The sequence below is a fragment of the Xiphophorus hellerii genome, chromosome 3 (assembly GCF_003331165.1).
Source record: "Xiphophorus hellerii strain 12219 chromosome 3, Xiphophorus_hellerii-4.1, whole genome shotgun sequence".
NCBI lineage: Eukaryota > Metazoa > Chordata > Actinopteri > Cyprinodontiformes > Poeciliidae > Xiphophorus > Xiphophorus hellerii.
This window is the reverse complement of record NC_045674.1, coordinates 15,361,586-15,387,221: the sequence shown is the minus strand read 5'-3', so window position 1 is coordinate 15,387,221 and position 25,636 is coordinate 15,361,586. Positions and strand designations below refer to the sequence as shown.

Here is a 25,636-nt window from a genome sequence, read left to right as displayed (position 1 = left end):
TCTGACTTCACAGATGGAATCTTTATGCAGGTTAATAGTCTCTCAGTGTTCATAATGTTCCTCTTTAGGTAATTTACCACCATGATTACCATTTCCTTTGCCTTTCACATCCGCAGTGCATTTCACATTTATCACCACACCTTGTAATGATGCGCTAAATCCTTAAAAAGTATTGATCTTTGTTGCGGTGGTTAACCTCACACTGGAATTTTTTTTTTTTAAACGAACCTTCAATTTTAGCATATTTATTCAGCTGGAAACAAATTTGACTGAAATATTTGTCATTGCTGTCACAATAACTAGCACTGCAAACAATTCCTATTAAATAAGTAATTGTTCATCCATTACTATTTAATTTGATCAGAGTATTTAGTTATACTTAGCAAGCCATATTTTCCTGCTGTTTTACTCAAAATAGGTAAGACATGAAAACAGAAAAACGGAAAGGGGAAAAATTTGGGAAATTTTCAACAACTGTCAACAGGTCCATCCCACCTGAACTGTGGATCTCTGCAGCTCCTGCAGAGTCAATATGGCTTTTTCTAGCTGCTTCTCTGGTTTATGTTCTCTTTCACCAACCTCTCAATTTAAGCAAGAATCAAATCAATTTTTGGAAAGTTAGCAATTGTGCTGTTCAATTTTTAATTTCAGATCATGAAATCAGCATTGCTCTGCTAAATGTTTTAAGCTTGGGAATTGTTTTATAGTCCAACCCTGCTTTCAGTTTTTCCACAACTTCATCCCTGACTTGTTTTATATGTTCCTTAATCTTCATGATGCATCATTGTCTTCAATAAGGTTCACAAACAAACCTTTGAGTCCAAGTAAAGCTGTAAAATCACTGTAGAAGCTTCATGTTGAGTCATATGCAAAAAACAGTAGCAAATGTGAGTGCAGTTTAATTTAAAAAAAAAGCAGAATCTTTCCCACTAAAGTGTGGGCTGACAGCACGATGTGACAGTAAAACCTTGGGACAAAAATCATTGTAGTAAATACTGATGTCATGAAATTGTTGCACCTACAACAATATTTTAAGACAAAGGTAAATCAATACGAAATATATTTATACAGCATATAAATTGTTAACAGCTTGAATATCCACTAATTTTAAAGAGATATCATCTATATATATAAATATATAGATGATATCTTCTTCACGTGCAAATACAGAAACATACCAAATTTACATTCAAAAGACCCACTTACTCTTGTTCAAGCACAGTCCCGCTCAAAAGCACCCGTCGAAGTCACTCACCTCGGAGCAGAGTCGCAAGTATCAACAGCCAAAAAGCCACCGCTTGCCTCATGCTGCATTCCTCAATATGAGCACAGAAAGACTTGCAGAGGGAGAAATAGAGATGGAGGGAAATAAATGGTAAACTAGTGTAAAAAGGGGCATCTGTGGGGAAAAGAAAGCCTGCTGAAAATAGGCAGAGATTAGTAGTACTGTCAGCAGTGGCAGAGGAAGAAAAAATGAGGAGAAAAGGAAGAGGGAGCAGCAGACACAGAGTGGGTGAGACATGCAGTGAAATGAACACTCCAGTAAAGAGGGAGATGCTGTGTGGGAGTCGATCAAATTCAAAGATGGGCAAACCTTAGCCTGTGGTCAAACTCGTCCTTTGTGCTTCCATGAGCTTTCATTTCTGCAGACTTTATGGCAGTTACTGTATCTGCAACTGAATGCCAATGATCCTCAATCTTGAAGCCCTTTGTTGACTATCTCCTAAACTGCTTAACTTTTTTATGTAACCATCCAGATCAGTTTATTTGCCATCAGATAATGAAGTTCTGTTTTCACTTAACAGCTTCTTAAATACATTTAGATATATTGGGATATATTTAGGTATTTTGAGTTTGTTCCAGTGCTTTAAATTTACTGCAGGAATCAATAATTGCAAGTAGTGAGTGGTAATTAAAATCATTTTGAAAAAGAGTAAACTGACATCACTGCATTCAGGACACAACACTGACCCCAACTGGATAAGGCAGTAAGTACAGTCTGTGAAATGTTTGATCTGATGTTTGTTCATCTTTTCCACTGAATCTTTGACCTTCTTTTTAAATTCTATGACAGATCTAGAATAGCACTTTAAATTTCATGATGCACCTACAATTTTTAATTGCAAAGCATAATCCATTAAAGGAGCTTTTAAGCAAAAGTTAAGATTGCCGTCCACCTAAATCACAAAGCCCTTCATTTCCCAAGATTTTGGAGAAGATTGGGGTCCATCAGGAAATGAGGCAGATGTATGTTGATGTAAGGATTTATAAGTAACTGGTAGTACTATATATAATTGTAATATTCATGTTGTATTGGGCAGTAATGATATCAGTTTGATGAACACAATTTTCTGTCATTTTTTTTCACTTCTTATAGAAGAAGAAGAAGATTGTCATGCATGTAGGATAGAACATGTCTCTTGAACTGGTCAATTATTTTATTGGAATGCAGAAATCAGTATAAATCTCACATTGATTTTAATATGAGAAAAAGATGGTTTTCAAAAGTATGAATACACTTTCTATACTGATTTTATATGTATCTATCATAACAATATATAATTCAATATTTAAAAAGTACGTAAGTGGGTGAAGGACTGGCATACACCAGGCTGGGCTAAAATTCAACCCAGAGCAGTAGCAGTACAGGAAAACAGTGAGAATGTATTGTTATTCTGGGTTGCCTCGGTGGATTAATAAACCATCAAAAGGAGTCTTCTTACTTGGACAACAGATTTCTTTTGCTGCATACAAAATATGCCCCTGTTGTGTCTGTGGCTTTTCACGTTGGATGTTGGATCATAACAAACAAAAGGATTCACGTTTTATATGTGTGTGGAAATATTAAGCAATATGGTTGATGTTATCAATTAATATGTAATTCCCAAGAATTTTATTTGTGGTAGTCTCACTTTTAGTCTTTTCAAAAGCTACTCTCAAAGCGTGTTAGTGGCTCAAGTTGTATACATTTGTTTTTTTTACAGAATGTGTGCTTCCTGCACGTTTCAATTAAAATCTAAGACAGCTCAAATAATCAAACTTAAGGCACATATTAATATTAATAGTAACATTATTATTATTATTATTATTATTATTATTATTATTATTATTATTATTTCTACACATTCTTCTAATATTGCTTGGAGCATCGCGAGGGGCTGAGATGCCTGCCGAGGACGCAGTAGAAAATTATTGGAACCTTGCTCCGTACAGTTACGTCACTCACATGCGACAGTGTTACTGTTCGCTCCCGTTGCAAACCAGAGCATCTCCGCGCATCGCTTGTTTGATTGTTTTTGTCACGGAGTTCACTGAAACAACAAGCCGCAGTGAGAGGAGTGAGGGGAGCTCAGGTAATTGTTTAAAGATGGTTTATGTTTGCAAATGACTTGTTGAGAAGTAGTTCGCTCTTTGGGGGTTTCCAAACATTTAAGAGAGAACAGGCAGCAGGCGGGGGACGGAAATGGTGCAGAATTCGGAGCTAGCAGGATGGCTAACGTTAGCTTGGAGAAGGACCGATGTTCATTTAGCAGCTGCGAGCTTTTGCCATAATTTAAAACCTATTCATCTTTCTTTTTCAGACAGTTTATTGTGTCTTGGTAGTTTTAAACGTAGGTGCGTGTGACCTTCAAGTATTAAACTGAAAACTTTATGCACACTTAATGCTTAAAAGCGTCTAGTCCAACACGAAAACATCAAGGGGAAAATTAGTGTTATATAATGTGTGTATTTGTTAGGGTTTTTTTTTAAGAGATGGCGTTTGGATTTCAGATTTAAATTTGATTCAGTTTTAAAGTCATGCAAACTACAAATAAAGTTAGATTTGAATCGCCCCTGCCCAATAAGAATATTCCCGCAGTGCATTTGAATAAAATTGTCAGCAACTAATAAATCGGCATACGTTGATTGTAAGTTAGTTTATCCAGATATTTTACAGGTTCCATGTGGAAAAAGTTATTTGTGTTTATTTACACCAAGCTACATTGGTCCCAGGTCAATTACCCCACATTTCGTCTCTTCTTATGTTTACTTATTCTAAAACTAACAGTTTCGTTCAAAAAACATTGCATTTCAATTCATTGCAGTTAAGTTGCTGTGAAATATCCCAATGAATTATGTTTCTTGACAATAACAATCATAAATGCCCAAAAGTGAAATAGCCTAGCACCTGCTTTAAAGGCATTTAAGTGTAATGATTGTCTTTGACGCAACCACGTTGCTAATCTATGATGTCTAGAGTGTGTAAGATTTGTCCTAATCCAATAAAAATCGGTGCATTTGTCATTTGGCATAAGAAAACTTTATGGGATCCAGTTTGAAACTTGTATTACATGAACGGGTCAAACTTGGACAAAATAATTTCACACTTGTGTTACATTTTATTAAATACCGTTTGTGATATGATATGGTAAACCTTTTGTTTAATTGATTAGAAACCACAAAAAGATTAACCTCAGAGCTTTGCTGAGGACGTGGCAAGTCAACAAACCCTCTTTTTAGGCTTCGCTGCCCTGCGTTTTATGTGTTTCCCTTCTGCCTTGAATAAGTACTTGATTAACAAACTTGTGCAGCTTTTGATGGCATGCAGACGAGGTTATGCAATCATTTGAAAAAGTTGCTCTGGAGCAGAGACGCATCTTAAAAATGAAGGGCAGCGGTCCCTGAGGACTGCAATTGAGTCTTCACCTAAATTGAGGTTTAAGTGAAGACTCCAGTACCTCTTGAAGTAATAAGAAAGCAGTTTATTTGCATTCAAAACTCACTTTGGTTTGTGAGCTTTAGTAGGCTACAAGCTGAAACCTCTTTGACTACATCATCAGATTTTTTATTTATAAATAAAGCAATCTGGATTGCATTTTTGCTTCCTCTAATATCTTAGACAACATCATCTGTCTCAGCTTTGGACAGATGCGGAAGTGGCAACCTGACCTGGATATCTCACTTTCATTCAGAGTGTTTTCATGACGTGTGCTAATCATTTAACCTCTTTGCTATTTTGATCATTTCATAGTTTGGTGGTACAATATCTGCAGACCAAATGTCTATTCATACAGGGGGGTTAACAGCAGAGGATTTAAAATGATTTTCTGATTTTTTTTTTTTTACTCATGATCTACTGCAAATAAATCTGTTAACTACCTTCAATTAATAGTGTCCATCATCAATTTGTTGCTCAGAGTTTTTGGTTGGTTTGCTCAGGAGTCACAATCAGTCATGGTTCATGCCATTGAATCGGGAAAGAGAGGGAGAGTTTTTGAATTTAACATGAATTCAATGTTACATGCAGGTATTTGACTACTAACCTACACAAATAAGTACTTATCTACAACAAAAGCTAACCTGACATGCAATGGTTTGAATACATAGACAGGAAATTATTTATTCACAAATGGGAAGGACAAGTTTGATCAGGGCAGCTGCTCTGTCTTAGGACGATAGATTGATCCAAACATGAATCAGAACCGAAATAAACAGAAATGTGATGTATTAATTTTTTTAAAGTGTAAAATCTATTTATACGTCAGGGTTTATTATGGCTCGCTGTTTCTACCACTCATGACAAAATCAATCTACAAGGATAAATAAGCAGATAATACTAATTTTTATTGTAATTATATAAAACGTGTAATAAAATTGGATGTGCAGTTAGAAAGGGACCCGGAGCTTTCTGTGTTAATGGCCTCTCCAGACCGGACAGAAACCTGGATTTTCAAAATAAAAGGAGCGTGTTCCGATGTGCGTTTTTTGAATTTAAGTTCGTATCATCTGCTGTTTACCACTCGACCTTTCGGGAAATCAAAAGAGCAAAGGTTGGGCAAAACGCCTAGGCATGCCAGTAGGAATGTGAAATATGTTATTTAGAATACGCTTCCTCATGATCAGAGTCGATCTTTTTTCCCTTATTGTTTAATTTTATTGTGAGACTGAGCTCAGCCGGTGATCGTCCTCTGTGTCGCTCTGAGAGTGAGCAGTGTTTATATCCGTAGGGGAAAAACCGGCGTGGTCACATGACCACAATGGAAACCTAACTTTTACCAAGAAGAAAAAACGAAACTTAACTTTCTCCCACGTTGCCCCCTATTCCTTTCTTTTTCCAATTTCTCCTCGTGTTGTGTGTATAGCAGCTCAGCAGCGCAGCAGCGCATGGTGCAACATTACCGTCATCCATGCAGTATTTATAAGCGGGCTTTGGAAGGTTGCGGACTTTACTGATCTAACTGAGATGATCCAGCGTGTTTCACTCTTCATTTAAGCTACCTAGCGCTACGCTTATTTTTCTTATCTGTAACCTTAGTATTGTATTTTTTTGTTTTTGTCAAAAATTTTTAAATAACTTGAGCATTGGAAGACTTCTAAATCAGCAAGCCTAAACGTGACCAAACTGTCTTTTTAACCTTCTTCCTCTGATCATCTGAAGGTGAGATTCATAATCACATGTGCTAGTAGCGGGAGGCCTTGGTCATAGACTGATGTGCTTCTACAACCGTACTGTGTAGAGTATGCAGATGTTGATTCATCACTCTTTGTTCACAAATTTGGCCTGGCTGTAAGCATAGAGACATGTTCTGTCTGAAAACTACATAGTTGTATTTTTGGCTGTCACATGTTGCCTTGCATCAGGATCAAAGTGAGTCAGCTCCAGCCCATGTTTGGCTCCCAGACTGCCACCCCCCCTGTCGCTGCTTGTTACTCTGATGAACCAACACTGCATTGTGCTCCATTATTATGGGCCTGTTCGGCTCAGTGCTGACCACACCACAGGCGATGAAACCTGACTCAGTATTGGGTGTCCTCTTGTTGTCGCTGGCTGATGGAGACATCATTGAGTGTTGTCGGGTATGACACTGGACGCAGAATCGATATTTATAAAAACCCGAACCCTGTAATTTGAAATTCAGATCATAATCCCCGGTGTTTGTTTCAAAATGAAAAGTTGCTGGATTATCTGTTATGTTTCTTTTACTCTCCATTAGAAAGATTTCAAGCCACAGCATTAGTTTATAATGCTAGAAATAATAAAGAGCTACTACAAGCAGTTTTGAATTATTAAACCATTCGCTTTTACCTTGGGATTACCTTTCAACGTGACACAGAATGATGACATGTCCCTCTGCAGTCTCTTTGCTGACTTACTGTGTTACAATATGAAAATAAATGCAGCACAGATTAATCTCTGCATATACTTTTCAACTGTCTATGTTTAAACCTTCTCAGATTATCCACTCTGTTGTGTGCTGCATTTCAGGACAACAGTGGTGTCCTTGGAGTATAGTTTGTCCGACTTGTCCAAGGACACTTAAGCAGGCTGAAGAGTTGCTCACTGATGTGATGGTTTCTTTTAATTTGTCTAGTTAATTTGTCTCTTCTGACTTTGTTTTTCACTTTCAGAGTGTGTCCATCCTGAGCCAAGGCTCCATCTTCTGTGTTTCTGTTGGAATCCAAGTGCTTGGCGTGATCCTTAAGCTGAACTGAGAGCTGCTCCGGCGCCCCTTTTTAGCTCAACCCCTGCGCTATGAGCAGAGGTAGAGGAGGGCCTTGCAAAGAACATTTCAACAGACGCCCACCTCCCCACCCACAGGCCAAGGAGAACTACCACAGACCAGTTCAGGCCCAATTTTTTCATGGAGAAAACCCAGATCTGATCCAAAACCAAAATTACTACAACTATCCTGGAGGGGCCCTTCAGCCACCACCTCCTCTGCTCCCATCAGCTCCCCCTGTACCAAGCCAGACTAGATTGGCTGCTGCTTCTGACTACAGACATAACCAAGGTCAGGGCGGCAGCCCAGCTCCAAATTCCTTCCTTTGTAAACAAGCAGAATTTCTAAGAGGACAGAGCACCGAGGCGCCACAGTTTAGATCCAGCCAACGAGGCGGGGGCGCACCATTCAGCAGGTTACCTACATACCAGTCACCATCAGGCTATATTAGATATTCAAACACAGGCAGCAGTCCTAGAGGTCGAGGGTTCTACAACCCTAACCAGATTTTTCCATACTCTTCAGGTCCAAGAGCAACTGGAGGGGCCCTGGGCCCTCGATTACAAAGTCAAAACCAGTTTCAAGGCAAAACCAGCTATAATCAGTCATCCAACAGACAATTTTGGCCCCAGACAGAGTCTCTCTGTGACCGTTTTCAGAATCTGTCTCTTCCACAAGATCAGTCTAGTCGAGGTAGAGAGAGGTTTGACAGATACCCTTTCCCCAGCAGCTCAACAGAGTCGAGGTTCGAAAGAGTTAACCTCACCTTTACGCCAGACATACAGGAGCAGGTGCACAGAGCTTTGGCTGCTTTGAAGTCAGGTGAGAGGATCTCTGCTAGAGTATTAGCTAAAAAAATTCATTTACCCAAAAAGACAGTAAACAAGGCTCTCTACTCTTTGGAGCGGTCACAAAGAGCTTATAAGCAAGAAGTCCTACCTCCTCTGTGGAGTTTGTACAGGGCGGAAGGAGATTACGTCTCTGACAGCAAAAGTCCATCTTCCTATCTGGGTTTTGGTCCAGAACGTCCACAAACAGCTGAAACAGAGGTCGACCCAGAAAAGGAAAACAAGGGGCAGGTCAAAGAAGAGAACTCTGATACAGAATCGAATTCTTCTTACAGCTCATCTTCAGAATCTTCTGACTCTGAAAAAGCCGAGTCAGCAGCAGAAAGTCAGAACGAAAAAGATTGTCCAAACACAACCAGCTCCACCCATCAGGAGGCTAATTGTCCCATCATGGCAAACTGCAAAGAACGGGTTTTACAATTTCTTCTAGATGTAGGAGAGGCAACTGCTCTTGTCATAGCCAAAAATCTGGGTCTTAAAAATGCCAAGCAGATCAACCCCACCCTTTATGCTTTGGCAAAGCAAGGTGAAGTCAATAGGGATAGTGACGTTACTCCTCCAAAATGGATGCTTTCTGCGCACCGCAAAGAGAGGATGGAAAGGAGCTTAAAAATTGCAAAGAGTGCCTCCATTTTTGGGAGTCATATGGGAATGGAAATCTGTAAAGAGGAGGATACTGCAAGCGCCGATTTCCTATCAACCTTACCTCCTGTACCAGGACTTGAGCCTTTGCCACTGTTGGAGGATTTGCTGACAGAGCAAAGTCAAAGTACTGAGGTACGACAAGATTCATCCTTTTTAGTATTGTTATATTTCTACTTTCAAGGATTATTCCAGAGTTTCTATAGTGAGGTTCTGTTGAAAGGTTAAGATCTGTTTTGGAGTTTTCATTTGGAACAAATGTTTATAAGTTGATCCTGTGGAAAATTAGTCAGAGGCCAAAGCAAAACATTGCCTCTCCCTCCTAAAACAAGTTTCAAGTTATGTCATAGCTGTTTAATTTTGCATAGTAGTAGATTTTAGTTAATTTTTACTAAATTTATGAACTAAAACCTAACCCTCTGTTCTTCATTTCAATAGCTACCTTTATTGTTGAGTGAGGACAAAGCTCCTGGTGAGCAACTGTGGGCCTCTGATGAAATCCCAGAGTACCTCAATGCAATCCGGCGAGAAACCGATGCAAAGAAAATGGCAGAACAGCAGGGCGGTGCTGTGGGAACCGTCGCTGTGTCGGTGGCTGCACCACCTCCTCAAAATCTGTGGGCCAAATTACAGGAAGTGAGGCTGAAGAACCCTGTCAGTGGCCTAATGGAGTATGCCCAGTATCTGGGCCAAAACTGTGAGTTCCAGCTCCTTGACCAGTCAGGACCCTCTCATGACCCAAGGTTAGTCAGTCGACCTTTTACGTCATCACGTTGCCTTCTGCAAAATAATTTGTTAATTACTTGGATATGCCTGAGTTAGAGTTGGAAAAATAAAGTCTGGATTGATGCTCGTTATCACCAGTAGCAATGTGAGATCCATCATTTTAGTTTTGTGTTTGCACCTATGTTTGTTTATAGCTTTGAAGTACCTCTTAAAATCTTTGGAGGGAAAGCCTGCCTCCAAGAAGTGCAGCCAAGAATGAAAATAACTTAATTGTTATTCATCATAGGAGCCGGTGTCTTCAGTTAATCATATATTTAGCGTTTTTGCATAGTCTGGAATGAAAAATGTTCATACTTTTCAGTCAGAAAAATTGTGCTCTTTTAAACTAGCCTCTATCATGATATCCCAGTCCATTTTCTTAGATAAAAGAGTTGCGATTTTGAAACAAAGCTAGTCTAAGTTACTCCACAAGCAAACAGAACTGTGAAATGATGCAATACCATGTTTAAAAAGCCGAAAGCCAAAATCAGCAACTTGTTGGTTTTGGATCTATGGAAGCTATAAATAAAACTACTATGTAAGCAGATTAAGGTGATCTTTTTGAACTCCAAATTTTGAGAAAACATCTTGAAAAATTATAACATTCCAGTCTGGAAAAGCATTTAAATGCTGTATGTGTTTTAACTCTGCATGTCGATAGCTTGGGTGTCTAACGTGTTTGTGATTTTTCTTTTTTCTGCTCTGGTTAGATTTCGCATGCAGGTGATGTTGAATGGGAAGCTGTTTCCCATTGCAGAAGCTTCCAGTAAGAAGGTCGCTAAGAAGGATGCTGCAGCCGCCGCGCTGCGCATACTTATCGGAGAGATTCAGGGAGGACCAGGTCCGCTGGAGGAGGGAAATGCCGCCGTTGTTGACCAAATGTTGGATATACTTCCAGAGACAAGCGTGAGATTTTTTTACTTTGTTAAAATAATTTCTTGTATATAAATCTGTTATGAGTTCTGGATACTAAATATTTTCAAAACTGTCCTTAAAATGTTGTGTCTGAAGTTCTTTTTCCCCTGTCTCTTCACCAGGGTTCAGTTGAAAATATATCGGGAACCTTCGGGTCGAACAGCGTCGAAGTACCAGGGGAAGGATCTCGACAGCCGCTGTCCCGGTCTCTGCCTGGTGGGAAGAATCCAGTGTCTGTCCTGATGGAGTACAGCCAGCGCAGTGGAAACTCAATCGAGTTCATCAACACTGGCCAGGCAGGCCCACCACATGACCCAAGGTTCTGGTTCCTTCATTTCTATTTGAAGCAGATCTTCCTGCCGAGTCCGGAGGTTAACTTCTTTTGCAGTCACACATTTCAGCCTCATAAAAGCAGCCATCTGTTAAATCTGTTCTTAACACGTTAGTCATCTGATGAAGACAATACCATCTTTATCTATCTTGTCTTTTCTGTTTAATCCATCCCTTTAAGCTGAGATGCAATGCCACATTTCATCCTCTCTTTGCTTGCTACCTTTTCTTCCTAAAAAAAACCCAAACAAAAATAACAAAATTAAGGTATCATAAGCTATACAGGTACTGTGAGTCTAACTCATTTGTTTAAGTCTTTGATGCAAACAGGAGTTTTGTATGTTCTTGATTGCCCCATTTTAACCCTTTCTGTCCTATTTCCAGGTTCATGTTCAGAGTGAAAGTTGGAGACATGACGTTTGCCGAGGCCTCAGCTCCAAGCAAGAAGGCAGCACGTCAGCTGGCAGCAGAGGAGGCGGTTAAAGAGTTAATGGCTGACGGAAAACTGCAAGTCAGCAAGGTAACAAATGCAGGACGTTAAACAGCTCATATTATTATTCTCCTAAAGTTGTAGAAAAATTAAAAAGGGAATTGAACAACTGCAAACCTACATGGGCATTTTTGTAGAAGCACCCAAGAAGAGTTATAGAGAGCATCCACTCTGGTGGAAAAATGTATCAATGTGACAATTTATTGGTTGTGCTTCATGCAAATCTAGAAGTGGTAAGAGGAAATCAATTTTAAATTCATGTTTACATTTCGCCTCATGCCAAATGTAAAAAAAAAAAAATGGTGTCGTGGAAAAGTAAATCTTGTCGTCCCCTTTGAACGCTCCAGCCACAAGGTGAAACATGATGGTGGGAGGTAGTCACAGCTGATGGAAGGTCAGATAGAACCGAATCCAGAAAAATCCTGAGAGAAAACCAGTTAGATGTTGCCATAAACTGGTTTTTAGGTTCACCTTTGTGCAGGACAACATCCCTAAACATTTAACCAGAGCTGCTTTGACAAGCTGAGAATCTTTCATAGGACACTTTCCATACGGTATTTTAAAGGAATAATGATACAAAACTTAATTTTCTAGATGTGCATATCTCATAGAGAAATATGAATATGTCTGTATGCAAACAGGAGTTTGCATACAGACTCCTGTTTGCCACTATCTCTGCCTCTAAAAATGGCTGGAGGCAGAGGTAGTGGCTTCTACACCATATATACTTAATGTAAATGCACACCACACTTCTTAGATTTTTAAAATCATGCGTCATTTCCTTCCACTTTGCAATTATGCACTAGTTCTTCTAAGTCTACTGCATAAAATCAAAGTCAAGTACACTGAAATTTCTAGATGGTAAAATGAAAAACTCTGAGTGGTATAGTTGCTTTATAAGGCATAGTTGCTTTATTACAGTGCCAAACACTGTAAAAAAACCTGTATTTATTAAGGATATGGTGAAATCTGTTCCCCTTGCTGACTGTTTCACATCTCCTCTGCCTCACCCCTCATTTCTCTCTGGTTTCTTCCAGCCTCAGTTGCCCCTCGGCCCGTCCTTTGAAGGAGATGGTGGTGCTTTCAGAGCAACCTGTCCTTCTTTGCCTCCTCTAACTGCGAGTGAGTTGCAAGCTGCCCATGAGGCAGGGGTCGGAGACCTCATCAATCACCTGAACAACAACGCCGTGTCAGGTCTTTTGGAATATGCCAGAGCTCGGGGCTTTGCTGCTGAGATCCGCCTGGTGAGCCAGTCTGGACCTCCACATGATCCTAAGTAAGAGCAAACTTTTTTGTTTTCAATTATTAAAAGCTTTAAAAAACATTCAATCAGAGAATGTAGGTTTTTTGTTTCCTAGATCTAGGTTTAGCTGTACATATTTCTTTATAGGACTTTGAAAGGTTCTCCTTATTGCCTCTACTCCCTGCTCAGGTTTACCTATCAGGCGAAGCTGGGCGGCCGGTGGTTCCCTCCAGTTTGTGCCTCCAACAAGAAGCAGGGAAAGCAGGAAGCAGCAGACGCGGCTCTGCGGGTTTTGATTGGAGAAGCTGAGAGGGCAGCACGCACTGGAGAGCTTATCCCAACTGAGGTACCTATAATTAAGACACATGAATTATTTAACCCAAAAGTAAAAAATATTCTCCAGCTTCACAGGAGTTGATATTGAGTCAACATGGGACATTTGTTTTTTAATGGATAGTTTATGATTGTTCAACTTGGAAGCTGTTATAAGAATGAGAATGTGCAGTGTTATCATCTGATATAAAAGTACACTTAATGGATAAATGTGGATGAGTTTAATCACTGTAGTAATTAAACTTAATACACACTTGATAATTTTACATCTTTAAAGAGAATTGACCCAAACACTGGATCCTGTGCTACTCCACAAGCTGAAGCTTGTTATTATAAACACACTGGAATCTCCCAGGCAATACATTCCCACCCATAATCCCTGCTACATGTTTGAGCCTTTGCAGCTGAATGCTTTGACTGATTTTATAAAAAGTGGTGCTGAGATGATCCAACAGGACAAGTGCAGACACGTCCATTATCTCTGAGGCCCTGAGAATACTATCAGTGACTTTCACCAGTGTTGTTTCAGAAACAAACATGTTATAGTATAATTAGTGTTGAACGTGCAAGTTGAGGCTAATAGTTTTGATGACTCAGAATGCTTATCGCTAATCTGGTTCTGCAATTATTTATTCGGCTACTGCACATACCGATAACCCAGTTAACTTCAGAAGGATGCCAAGGATTAGTCATCACTGGAGAATGGGTAGCTCAACACAACTGTGACTCTTTAAGTCTGGCTAGGATCAATCTTGTTTTCCTTCATTAATGGTGAATAGTGTGCTGCTTAGTTACATTCAAAAATCACATAATCTGCAAAAAATAAATCACTGTTAATTGCACAACCTTACCATATGAATGCGGTTACATCTTCAAGTAGAACCACTAGAAATGACCAAACAGCAGACCTTTACCTCCAACAGGTTACCAAAAGTGATGTAATGCCTGTTGACATACTGTAAATAGATTTTCTGATCTGGCCCATTCAAGTAAAGGCTGCATCTACTTTTTTTAAGCCTACCTGATCGCATTCTCTTTGTCTGCACTATAAGTGAATGAATTATATTCACAGATTTCTGCACAGGAGAAGCAAAGATGTGCAAATAGCCTGAAAATAATTTGTCTGAAGTAGGTTAATGGGCTATGTGTGTCTTCAGTACACAAGAAATGAATCGTATGTAGAAAAACCTATAGTTTAAATAGTTGAGTTTCTTTCTTTCTTTCCAGCTACCAGTAAGTGGCAGCACTTTGCACGACCAGATAGCCATGTTGAGCCACCAGCGTTTCAACGCCCTGACCACCCGTATCCAGCACAGCCTTCTGGGACGGAAGATTCTGGCCACCATCGTCATGAGAAGAGGGGAGGGACTGGGGACTGTTGTCAGCCTTGGAACTGGTAAATCCCTGACCCATAACAATCATCGGGTTGGATGTAAACAAAGTGTTGTCCCTGCATTTTTACCTGTTTTGTCTGTTTCTTCTTTGCTTAGAGGAATGTAGTGTAACAAATAAAACAGAACTTTGTCACAGAAGAACTGAGAGGCGTTTGGTTGTCGTGTTGGTTAACACTGAATGTGTTTTTTTTCTTCAGGAAATCGTTGTGTCAAAGGGGAGGAGCTGAGCCTCAAAGGGGAGACAGTAAATGACTGCCATGCTGAAATCATCTCCAGGAGAGGATTTATTCGGTAGAAATTGATACCACGCTTCTTCATTGATGTTTCTTCCTCATTTCTAAAAATACGCTCTCCTCTCCCAGAACCAGCCTGTGTGACTTTATTTTGAGATGTAACCCGCCATCTCCTTTCTTCTCAGGTTTCTGTACAGCGAGCTGCTCAAGCACTATGATGGAGCAGACGACAGCATTTTTGAGCCCGCAGAGGAGAACAAACTCAAGATCAAACCTGACATTACCTTTCACCTCTACATCAGGTTGGGAAATCTTCCAAAGCCTTTTAGTCTGGCACATTTGTGTTTCATTCTGAATGCCTCTTACTTTGATTTATGTTTTTTCTGTCCTTTCTTCCACAGCACGGCACCTTGTGGGGACGGAGCTCTGTTCGATAAGTCATGCAGTGAGGCAGGAGATGAAATCGAGGGCCACAAGCCGCTTTTTGAGAATGCAAAGCAGGGCAAGCTTCGTACTAAAGTGGAGAATGGTGAGACAAGAATGTAAAATGAAACAGTCTATGTGGAAAGCTACAGTGGACAGAAAAAGTCTGGTCTAGTTAACTTACCAGGTTTTTGTGGTGTTACAAATGAGTTCAATAGAAATAATTCCTGAATACTCCCTGTTTGGGTAGACCTCTATTGGTGTGGTACGTCTCTGCTTTGAAATATTCATCACTCTACAGGTTTCACTCACAATAAGACCTCACCTTGGTGTTCTGTTCCAAATATTCAATGTTATTCTGATGTAGCCATTTTTTAAATTAGATTTTCTGCTGAAGGATGAAGTCCATTTTCAGCTTCCAGTACTGAAGGTTTGGACCTTCAGTTGTTTTTTAAAACTTTTCATTATTCGTTTCACCTTTACTACAGGTTCCAGCTCTGGCTGCAGAAAATCGGCCATGAAGCACAATTCTTTCCCTACTATGATTCACTGGTGGTTGTGTGCTGTTTTGCAGATGAAGTGTTGTTTTTGTGCCAAACATGTTTTTTTTGGAATCATAGCCGAAATGTTTTATCTTTGTTTAATCAGATCATACTACATTTCCCATATGTCTTTGCAGAATTTAGTCTGCAAAGACTGTTTTAGTTTCAAAGAGATCTTCCATATTGTTGTGGTTACATGGTTACAGTTACATGTGGTTACAATTACATGTTTTTCACAGAAATGCAGTTTTTCATCAGTTTTGGTTGGATGTCCAACTCCTGGCAATTTAATTGTTACCCATATGTTTTCTTCTTCATGACTGCATTAAGTTTGTTCAGTGTTATATATTAGGCTTTGGAAATTCTGTTATTCCTTTCTCCTGACTGACGCTTTTTGACATTAAAATCCCTTTGATGCTTAAGAGGCTCTTTCCAGATCACAGCATTTTCTCAGAGGTGCAACAAAGTAAATGTCAGAAAAACCCTCTAGAGCGGCTGAAGTTTATTTTGGATTATTCTGAACACAGGGACTGTTTAAATTTATGCTGTCACGTTAGCTGAGGTTTTTACTTTTTGTTTTACCCCGAGAAGACTACAGTTTGTGTTTGACTTCAGTTGTACAGGTCATTTGTCAAATTAAAGGTGGAAAAATTGATCCAGGTCTCAACTTTTACATCACAAAAACATTCAGTTATAGCCCTTTCATATCTACTGTAAGACATTTTTTTCATATCAAAGTCCTGCTTCTGGTTTGTTTGGAGGAGATACAGCTTCTCTCTTGTTGTTTGCAGGTGAGGGGACCATCCCAGTGGAGTCGAGTGCCATTGTCCCCACCTGGGACGGCATCCAGCATGGTGAAAGGCTTCGGACCATGAGCTGCAGTGATAAGATTCTGCGCTGGAACGTGCTGGGCCTGCAGGGGGCACTACTCTCTCATTTCTTGCACCCTATCTACTTAAAGTCCATCACCCTGGGTAAATCATGCTGCTGGACGGCGATTGTCACCATCTCGGACAACTATTTATAAGATTTAACAGTAAATCAGATTACTCCCACTCTGACAGATTTATGTCTTCGATCATGACAGGCTATCTGTACAGCCATGGTCACCTGACACGTGCGGTCTGCTGCCGGCTGGCCAGGGATGGCGAAGCCTTCTCCCAGAATCTCCCTCCTCCCTTCACCCTGAACCACCCTGAAGTGAGTATCCAAGTTGTTCTCAAAGTCAGGACACGGACATAAATCAGAAACATGGAGGTCATTCTCACTAAATTGATTCATTAAGCTGCCAGCACTCCTATTTGTGCCTTCACAGCTGTTTTTCATTGTTCGTCGTATGTAAATGGGACTCATCCATCAATTAACAAAAAGCAGAAGGGTTCCTGTTGTGCTGCCAGGAAAAAAGTCCAAAATCCAGTAGCTGGCAGTTAAACTCATCGCTTGTATCCTTCTGTTTGCTAAGCCTGTCATACATATCAATTAAGGTCTAATGGGCACCACTATTAACAATTAACTATCACTCCACATTTATTGGCACACCTGGATTTTTTAAAGCAAAATAAATGAATATTTTATTGCTGTGGTATAATCCTAGAGAGAAAAAAATATAATTTTTAAAATTTTAGTGCATTTATTCAATAGTTGAGGGAAAGATACATTAAAACATTTTTTTTTTTACATTTTTGAATGAACGTTGTTCATCAATGTTTACTGTTAGTAGTTATACAAAATATTTTTATTTGTTTGGATCCCACAGAAGAAGATGGGAAGAAGGTTTTGTCCTTTAAAGTCTGAATTATCTGTTGAATGCCCTCTCCAGTGTGACAAAAATAAATATAATTAAATTTTTAGAAATTAAATTAAAATCTTTTTATACACTTAGTCTTCTTTCTAAAAAGAAGACTAAGTGCTCCATGAGCATTTTTTTTCTGTCGTAAACTCAAAGTAAACATAAAAATATTGTAAACAAATTTGATAATCCAAAGAAAGTGCAGCTAGATGGGATTTATGAATGAAATGAAAACAGATTTTAACTTGCCTCTCAAAAAGGTCAGGAAAAACACGCTGTGTATTTAGAATGTCAAATATGAGACTGAACTGGAAACAATGGACACGTCTCAGGTCAGTTAAAGTTCAACTCTGAAGGATTTTTTAACGTTTTATTTTAGTTTATTCTGCTTTTTGCCAATAGCAGACAATTTCATCCTCTCCTGTAACATTTCATAAGGCTGGAAGATGCACACTGAGGGATTTCTGACCATTCCTCTGAACACAATCTCCACCAATCATCTCTGACACTTTCCTCTTCAGCTCACTATGCCCTGGGGGGCTTTTGCTCATGTTCATCCATTGTTTCTCGCTAGAGCCACCTAGAGAAGAAAAGCTGAGAGTTCCCAGTGGTGCTTAGTATGTTTATGTTTGTGATGGTAGAATGGAAAATGGTTTTCTCTGTTATGACTCCCAGTCAACCAGTTAGCATCTAGATTGTGTCTTAGTTGTTTCGGAGACTTGGTAACGTTGCACTTGTTCTCAAACTGATCTTTAGCTCCCTTTTCTCCCTACTGACAGTGGCCTAGAGAAACGGCCCTCTTTGTCACATATTTATACTCCCAGTGAAAAATGGAGTATGAACATAGCAACTAAAAGAAACTCTAATTGGTTTAAAGAAAAGCATCACAAAAAGATTCTATTATTTATTTTGTACTGAAAGTGTTGTTAGAGGTACAAATAATTATTCCCCTGGTGAGTTTAGCAATTTATTCTTAACATGGGATGTTTAACCCACCCCCAATAAATTAAAGTACTCGACTTTAGGTAGTTTTTTTTTCCTTTAATTTTCAGTGTTATGTTATATTTCTGTACAAAGATACATTTACTTTAAGCCTCTTCACACATCTTCACCAGGAGTGCCAATAAAATGGTCGATGCAACAGTCTGTTTGGATGTTTACATCTTTTTTGTTATTTATTTTACATTGACTGTTGTACTCCTAATTGTGCTGACTGAACAAATTAAAGTTGTGTTGTTTCTTCATGTCTGACCAAGCTTGTCAAGCTATTGTATTTTAGTACACTGTGCTGATTTAGAGTTATCAAATTTGCAGTTCAATGCATGTACAGTATGTCTGTGTTTAAAAAAAAGGAAGCATTTTAAGTTAATTCTGCACTGCTTTTCTGTATTGGACTGGTATTAGCAGATACCAAACCTCAGATATCATTATTGAAAGTGAAAGAAGTGGATCCCTACAAAATAGGCTAAGAATTAGTTTTAGAAATTCCTAACTTGCTTTAAATGATTACATACAGACCTTTTTTATCTCACTGTTGAATTAAAGGTGGGCAGAGTGAGTGTGTACGACTCCACCAGGCACACAGGCAAGACCAAGGAGTCCAGCGTGAACTGGAGCTTTCCAGACCAACACAACGTAGAGGTGCTGGATGGGACTAAAGGGAAGCTAGATGGGTACGTGTCACATGGTTACCTCTCCAGATTGCTGTACACTCCTGGTGCTTCACTGTCCTGTAGCCTCCCTTGTTCTTTTTTCTTTAGATAAAAGCTAAATCTATCACTGCTTACAATCAGAGCATCATGAAAGCAGAATCATTCTCTGGGCCAGTTACATTCAGGAGTGTAGTTGGGTTCCTACATTCCCATTCTGTTTTAGGATTTTGCAAACCTCATTTAAAGATTGTAATAAATAGTGTGGGATGACTAATAAGACATTAACATAGATTATTGTTTTACCACAATAACCTATGAAATAATATAATCATTGCCCATCCCCTCTGTACTTTAAATAGCTGCTATGGTAGAAATAACTATGTGTTCGTTCTTATACTAATGTCCCAAACATGTTCTCTTTATTTACGTGTAAAAGTCACTGGTATTATTAAGATTTTTATGGATATTTGTGTAACATTGCCCACTTACAGTAAAAATTAGAAAAATCATGATGCCACCACCATCGTGTGGCATTACTGGGATTAGTATCTCATGCTAGAATGCATTTTAATTTATTTCTCATTCATCATGTTGCTTAAGCAAACCAATATTTAGTTTTTTACATTTATCCAAAAATTCATTATTTCTTGTTTACATGATTATCAGAAAGCAATAGTTTGTTAGAAGCTACCCTGGATTCATACATTCAAAATAATAACTGCTTTAAATCAGTTACACAGTGCAACATTTTTATTTATTTTGGTATTTACGTCATATGCCTGTATGACTTTCTTTGCTTTAATCATCTTAAAAAAAAAACATCATGTGTAGTTTTAGTAAAAAAAAAAATGGTGTTTTTCCACAACCACCATGTCTCTCTTATTTTTTTCATCAGTACAAAGCTAAAGAATCCTCAAATGTTTCTCCCTTCAGGAACAAACAGGCCATGTCCCGCGTGTCCAAGTCCAACCTGTTCTGCCTGTTTCGCTCTCTGTGCCAGAGATGCGGCCGCACAGACCTCCTCTCTCTGCCCTCCTATGCTCAGGCCAAGACGTCGGCCTTGCCCTTCCAACTTGCCAAGCAGCAGTTCTTTGAAGCTCTCTGCATCCACGGCTACGGAGCCTGGATTGGCAAGCCGCTGGAGGAGAAGAGCTTTGAGGTGTCAGAGGGAAACAGAAACAATGGTGTGAGCGTCCCTCTGGGAGTTGGGAACAGTAAAAACGGAGGGCTAGTGGAGTACAAGCAGGCGGAGGCGTAGATCCATGCAGGGGGCTTAACTTCAAAAATCTTATTCATCTGTGGGGAAATGGAAAGAAAGGGTAGATTAAGGGGAGGGGGCGGGGAATGGAGAAATAATAAAGTAAAAGTACAATCAAACAGCACAAAGCCAGTGGCCAGAACTGTGTCTTCTGACGGAACATGGTTGAAGGCTGCAGTGAGATTGATGGGAAGGGACGGGACGAGTCAAGGGCAAAGCCTGAAGTATGAATGAGGTCACAGTTGATAGGACAGAACTGGGTAGAGGTCCAGGGGCTGTACAGACCACTGTAAACACTACATGCAAGAAGAACTTTCTGCAGTCAGTCTCCATCTTTGTCAGCGCTGCACGGCTCAACTTCAGCGGTTTGTGCGCAGTTCTTTGCATTATGTTCCAGACCTGTAATGTTAATTGTTCTGTTGTTGGAGTGCAGACCATATTATGTTTTCTTTTTGTATTGTTGGAGCTGGTTTGTAAAATATGCTTTCTGTTGCTTTAAGTGGAAACTGCAAAACAATCTGGACCAAGATTATTTCTGCTTAATAAATTGTTTTATTATTACCATTTGCAACAAAAGAAACAAAGTAAATCTGGCCTACTGTCACTCTGCATTGTTGCAGTTAAGGTAAAAAAAAGAAACAAAGAAAACAGCATAATGGTCTTGCATTAACCCTCCCGCGATCTTGGCGCGTTGCTCAGGAGGAGCGCGGCAAATGTGATGGTGGAGAGGGATGCGGAGGGTTGTCCCGTTAGACCATCAGTTCCCGAAACCAAACAAAGAAAACCTCGGAAAAGTTCACTCTGGGTAAGTGCAATCCGGCGCAGAGTCATATGGTGCACAGAGTAAAAAACCTGTTTGGTCCAAATGACCCCGTCTCTGAAGACCTAGGGATGGTTAAATTAAAGTTAGTGATTTGCTCTGGCTAAAGTTTGGCAATAATGTGGCTTAGAAGCGGCTTTTGGGAAAGGTTTAAGGAAAAAGGGATCCTCTCAACTCATCTGCAATGAGAATTTGTCAATTTACGATGTGCAGGTTTTATAATGCTTTGACCTGCTGATACAGATATCTTTTACGACTGGTAACATCTGATGTAAGAAAAAAAACTCTTTGAAGGGGTTGTTAGTTATTTATATTTGGGACATCACACCAATCTGGGAGATAACTGTCACTATAAAGCAGGGTTTTACTTTCATAAAACCCTGTTTTATAGCAACATAAGACAAAAACAAAATTAATCAAGACAAATACAGTAGAATCTTTCCCAAGTAGATTTTGCCACAAAAGACTGTGACTGGCTTAACAAAATAATATTTTTCATATAGATTTCCAAGAAAATGTTGATCCTTACCACATATTTAATGTTTCCAAAACCCAGCTGTTTCCAAATGCTGTATGTTCTGTTGAGAAAGGTTGAGAGACCTAAACAATAAAACAGAGCAACTTTGAATGTGTTGAAAGTATCTCTTTCAATGATTCCTTTCAAATAGCTCCTTGCATCTTTTTATTTTTTTTTTCTGAAATTATTTTAAATACATTACTGATGGTAGGTGTTTTCCCACTCAGTGATGGTGTGCCCACAGAAGAGTGTGAGTAGGAAGGCCTGACTCAACTGGTTTTAGTCCAAAAGTCAGTTTCTCGGTGCATTCCCAGTTGGAAGATGTGGTTCCTTTGAGATCAGATGCCAACTTAGGACTGGTAGCTCACCCTGCTGCACACGCTACGTTAATTAAGTTGAAGATTTACTTTAAAACTGCTTTTCCTTCATTGATCATTCATGTGACAGTCAGTGAGTATGGAGATAAAGGTACAGTATAATTTTGTGTTGGGAATATAAAATAGTGGTTTGCAGGATATAATTCCCTATTTTTAAAGTCAAATGTTTGACTTCTAAAGATAATTTTATAGTTAAGTGTTTTTCTTCATTTTAAAGGCCTAAGAAGCCTCCGCAAACTGACAGCAGGGTCGTCTTTGTATTTTCATGTTTTCAGTCACTGTATAAACCTAAATACATTGCATTGGCTCTGACCGGCAGAAACAAAGATTGTTCTTTGTAAATATATATTTACATTAATCTCCCTTTAAGGCTGAGTTGCTGGGGTTTTATTATTTTAGTTATATTTGATTTGAACAATGCATTGACTTAATTTGGTTTAAAGGAGAGAAATCCTTGTTTTAAACTTACAGTACAGTCCCCACACTTTAACTGTACATAGGATCAAGTTTTATCAATCAGACACTTTAAGATCGTGGTTGAAGCTTCTGTGTTGTTGTTTTGTTTTTTTCTCTGATCTGATTTCTACCAGATTGTTAGTTCCCTGCACATCCTTTGACATCTTGTCTTTATAGTTTTAATTTCCTCAGTTTAGGTAAAAACCTTTGATTGGTCTCATCTGTCCTACAAACATTTATGGAGAAATTACCATGTCGCAGTCTGAAACAAGTACAGTATCACTGTTTCTCTGGTTTATGTGGTTTGAGTCTTTCTATTTTTAATTTTTTTTTTTCTAAATCTGTAATTGTTCTCTCGTAATGTTTTTGAAAGCCTCAAATGTTGCTTTTAGCTTCTGCATGGGAAGCGGTTAGATCTTGAAGCTTGACTCTCAGGAGGACTGCAAAGTCGGAAACGTGGCTGTCTGTAAGGGGCGCTGTTTTCTTAAATAAAACTGCTGATGCAATATATACATGAGCTGTACACAAATACATGAGTACACAGACATGCAGTGGGTTTCAGAAGCCTGAGTCTGGTGTCAGGACCTCGTTTAATTTGTTACTCAGATTATTCAGTATTTGCTTTAACTAATATTCATATGCAGATATGCCTTGGAGGTTTTCTTTTTTTTTCCAGAAAGGAAGAGCTATGCAAGCACTAAGTGATACTTCAGGCTGTTTTGTGTTGGTCTGCTGCCTCTACAGAACTATTAGATTTTTCTCTTGTTTTTAATTATCTTAAGCTTTAAGTTGCTGTTTTAGAACAGAGAGCACCTTTTTTTTTGCAACATTTAATTTGGTTCTTATATTTCAGCTGTAACTGAGGGACTATAACTTGTGAATTAAACACAATGTAGCAATGCTATTTATGTAAAATAAAAATCATTTCAAGAATACGTAAGAAATAGAAATCTGAGTAGTTTTGATGTCAGATGGTATAGGTCTTTGTATTGGACTCAGACCTCTGGATCCCACTGTATGCAACAATAGATGCTTGGAGTTTGATTGTTGTACACACAGTATGTCTGTGTGTGTGTATGTATTTGTGTTTTTAATGTATATATTTTCTAAAAATAAAATAAAATGGCTTTTTACATTTTATTTTCATGATTTTTTTTTAGATTCAAGTGAATTATATCTTTCTTTTTAACAATGGACTTTGGGAAATTGAGATAATAAAAATGGCAATATGTCTCATTTATTTTGATATGTAAACTGTTGAAATGTCTAAAGTGCATGAAGGTGTTGAACTGGTTTAGAAGACTTGTTTGAAGGCAGACATTTTGAATAATCAGATTTCAATGTCAGAGCAGACACAAAAAGCAGCTTTCAAATCTTGTTTTCATTATTTGCTATCCAGGGACTGGGAAAGCAGAAAATAGTTTGTGAGCTTAACCTCAAGAATACTTGACTTATGCAGCCAGACAGTGATCCAAAGCACAGCAGCAACTCCACATCTGACTGACTTCAAAAGAAAACTAAAAGCTTTCAGTACGGCCTTGTCAAAGTCTGGGTTTAAATTTAACTAAGACGCTTTCAATTTTTCCATAAGCAGTGAGCCAAAATTCCTAAAGCATGACAGTCCTAAGTGCTTAAGTAGAAGGTAACTGTATGTTTTGTTTCTTGAAGACGTTTCACCATCCAACATTTAGAAATCCAGGTTGGCTGGATGAGTGGAATACTCTGGAAAAATTCTTCTTCCATATACTAAGGTAATTTTTTGCCTGGTATTAAAAATTGTTTGATTTAGAATGAAAGAAGAAATCTGTAAGTGGGCAAGTATTTTCTTTCGCAGCACTAAGAATTGTTCACTTAAGCATGAAAACCCTGAGAACTAACTTTGGCTCACCCAAAGTTTCTCCAGGAGTTCAAGGAAAGTGTGTGAGCTAAAGGTTTTTCTCACTTGTAACAAGTCTAAATCTCAGTACAATGCTCTAAAGGATCAGCAGGTGGAGATACGTTCACGCATGAAGCCCCTGGGTTTCACCATGTGAGCCACAGGCAACCATTACAGATTGCAGATTGAGCAACATTCCTGAGTAGATAATCATTTTGTAAGTTTAGATTTGATCAGCTTGTACATTCATGTGTCTTTATGGCCATTTAAAATCCTACATCTCTGAATGTATAGAGATATTTGCTTTCCACTAATGGTGGATAACAGATTAACAGATGGATAACAGATTGTTATATTTTTTTGTATTTTAGAAACAAGTTTAATTTGAGAGAAATCTGTTGTGTACTGCTAAGAATATATCAGAAGAACCAAGACCCATTTGACATAAAAGTGCATAAAAACAGGTTTGGAGTGAAAGGAATCCATATGTAAAGTACCAACATAATGAAATATCCAAATTATAAACTAATGAGGGACTTCTGGGGATTTCCACTCTTCAAAAATCTCAAGGCAATTGGTTGCACTGTATTTTCTTATCAGAGTCAAGGGTCTGAATTCAAATGCATAAGTTTTCTGATATTCATTTGTTACAAATGTTGAAAAACAGGTATTGTTTGTTGTCCTTACCATAGTTAGTGTTTGAAAAATTTCAAGCAGTATGATTACTTTTGCTAGGCACAGTATTGTTCCTATTTAGGTAAAAATCTAGCAAGGCAGCAGAGGCTAGCGGCTACAGGAAGTTGAAAATGTAGCATTTCAAAAGTGGTAAATGCTACAGGTGGGGATGGAGATAATGAAAAATAACTAAATAGGGCTGAAAACCGATCTCCACTTGTTCAAGGCAAGACAATGGCTTTCCACCAATTTAAAACTCCCCTGAGTCTCTGCTTCGAACACTGTGGGAGTGTTTATGATGAGTTGTTTAATATTTTCTATGTAGCAACCACTTTGGCAGATAATTAAATGTGTGTGTTCAGTGGTTTTTAATTCCTGTGTCATGTGAAGATGTTTACTATGTTGGAATCGTTATCCTATTACAAAAGTTAGTCCATCATAAACTTCCCACGGATGCATTTTTTAAATTTGATAATTTTTTTAGAAAGATTTTCTTTCCATTTGCTTGATGCAGAAGCAAATCCAAACGAGTTTGAAAGCACTTGGACAATTTTTCCTGAAGCCCAGAGCTGATAAA

General features: G+C 38.7%; 2 protein-coding genes across 8 annotated transcripts in view; one reads left to right on the top strand and one right to left on the bottom strand.

The window, feature by feature from the left end:
• Positions 1-1,553, bottom strand: part of LOC116717191 (neuronal acetylcholine receptor subunit alpha-7-like) — a 10,265-nt gene extending 8,712 nt beyond the window's left edge. For 4 of the 6 annotated variants that reach the window (XM_032558374.1, XM_032558375.1, XM_032558376.1 and 1 more), the window contains exon 1: positions 1,256-1,553. In XM_032558374.1, coding sequence (XP_032414265.1) covers positions 1,256-1,307 — 52 coding nt within the window. In that variant the 5' untranslated portion in view covers positions 1,308-1,553. Of the gene's footprint in view, positions 1,176-1,206 lie in introns of those variants that run through there. The other 2 variants (XM_032558378.1, XM_032558379.1) reach the window with 2 other exon arrangements.
• Positions 1,554-3,235: 1,682 nt separating this feature from the next.
• Positions 3,236-23,744, top strand: adar (adenosine deaminase RNA specific). Of its 2 annotated transcripts, none has more exons than XM_032558384.1 (16): positions 3,236-3,353; positions 7,390-9,106; positions 9,410-9,714; positions 10,447-10,642; positions 10,774-10,970; positions 11,366-11,501; positions 12,509-12,747; positions 12,904-13,060; positions 14,275-14,443; positions 14,639-14,732; positions 14,860-14,976; positions 15,076-15,203; positions 16,431-16,613; positions 16,727-16,839; positions 18,974-19,101; positions 20,014-23,744. In XM_032558384.1, the coding sequence occupies exons 2-16, from the start codon at positions 7,514-7,516 to the stop codon at positions 20,336-20,338; spliced, it is 4,080 nt and encodes a 1,359-aa protein (XP_032414275.1). In that variant the 5' UTR covers positions 3,236-3,353; positions 7,390-7,513; the 3' UTR covers positions 20,339-23,744. The 2 variants fall into 2 exon arrangements, with proteins under 2 accessions (XP_032414275.1, XP_032414276.1); XM_032558385.1 differs by lacking the exon at positions 3,236-3,353 and adding an exon at positions 6,046-6,418.
• The last annotated feature ends 1,892 nt before the right edge of the window (positions 23,745-25,636 follow it).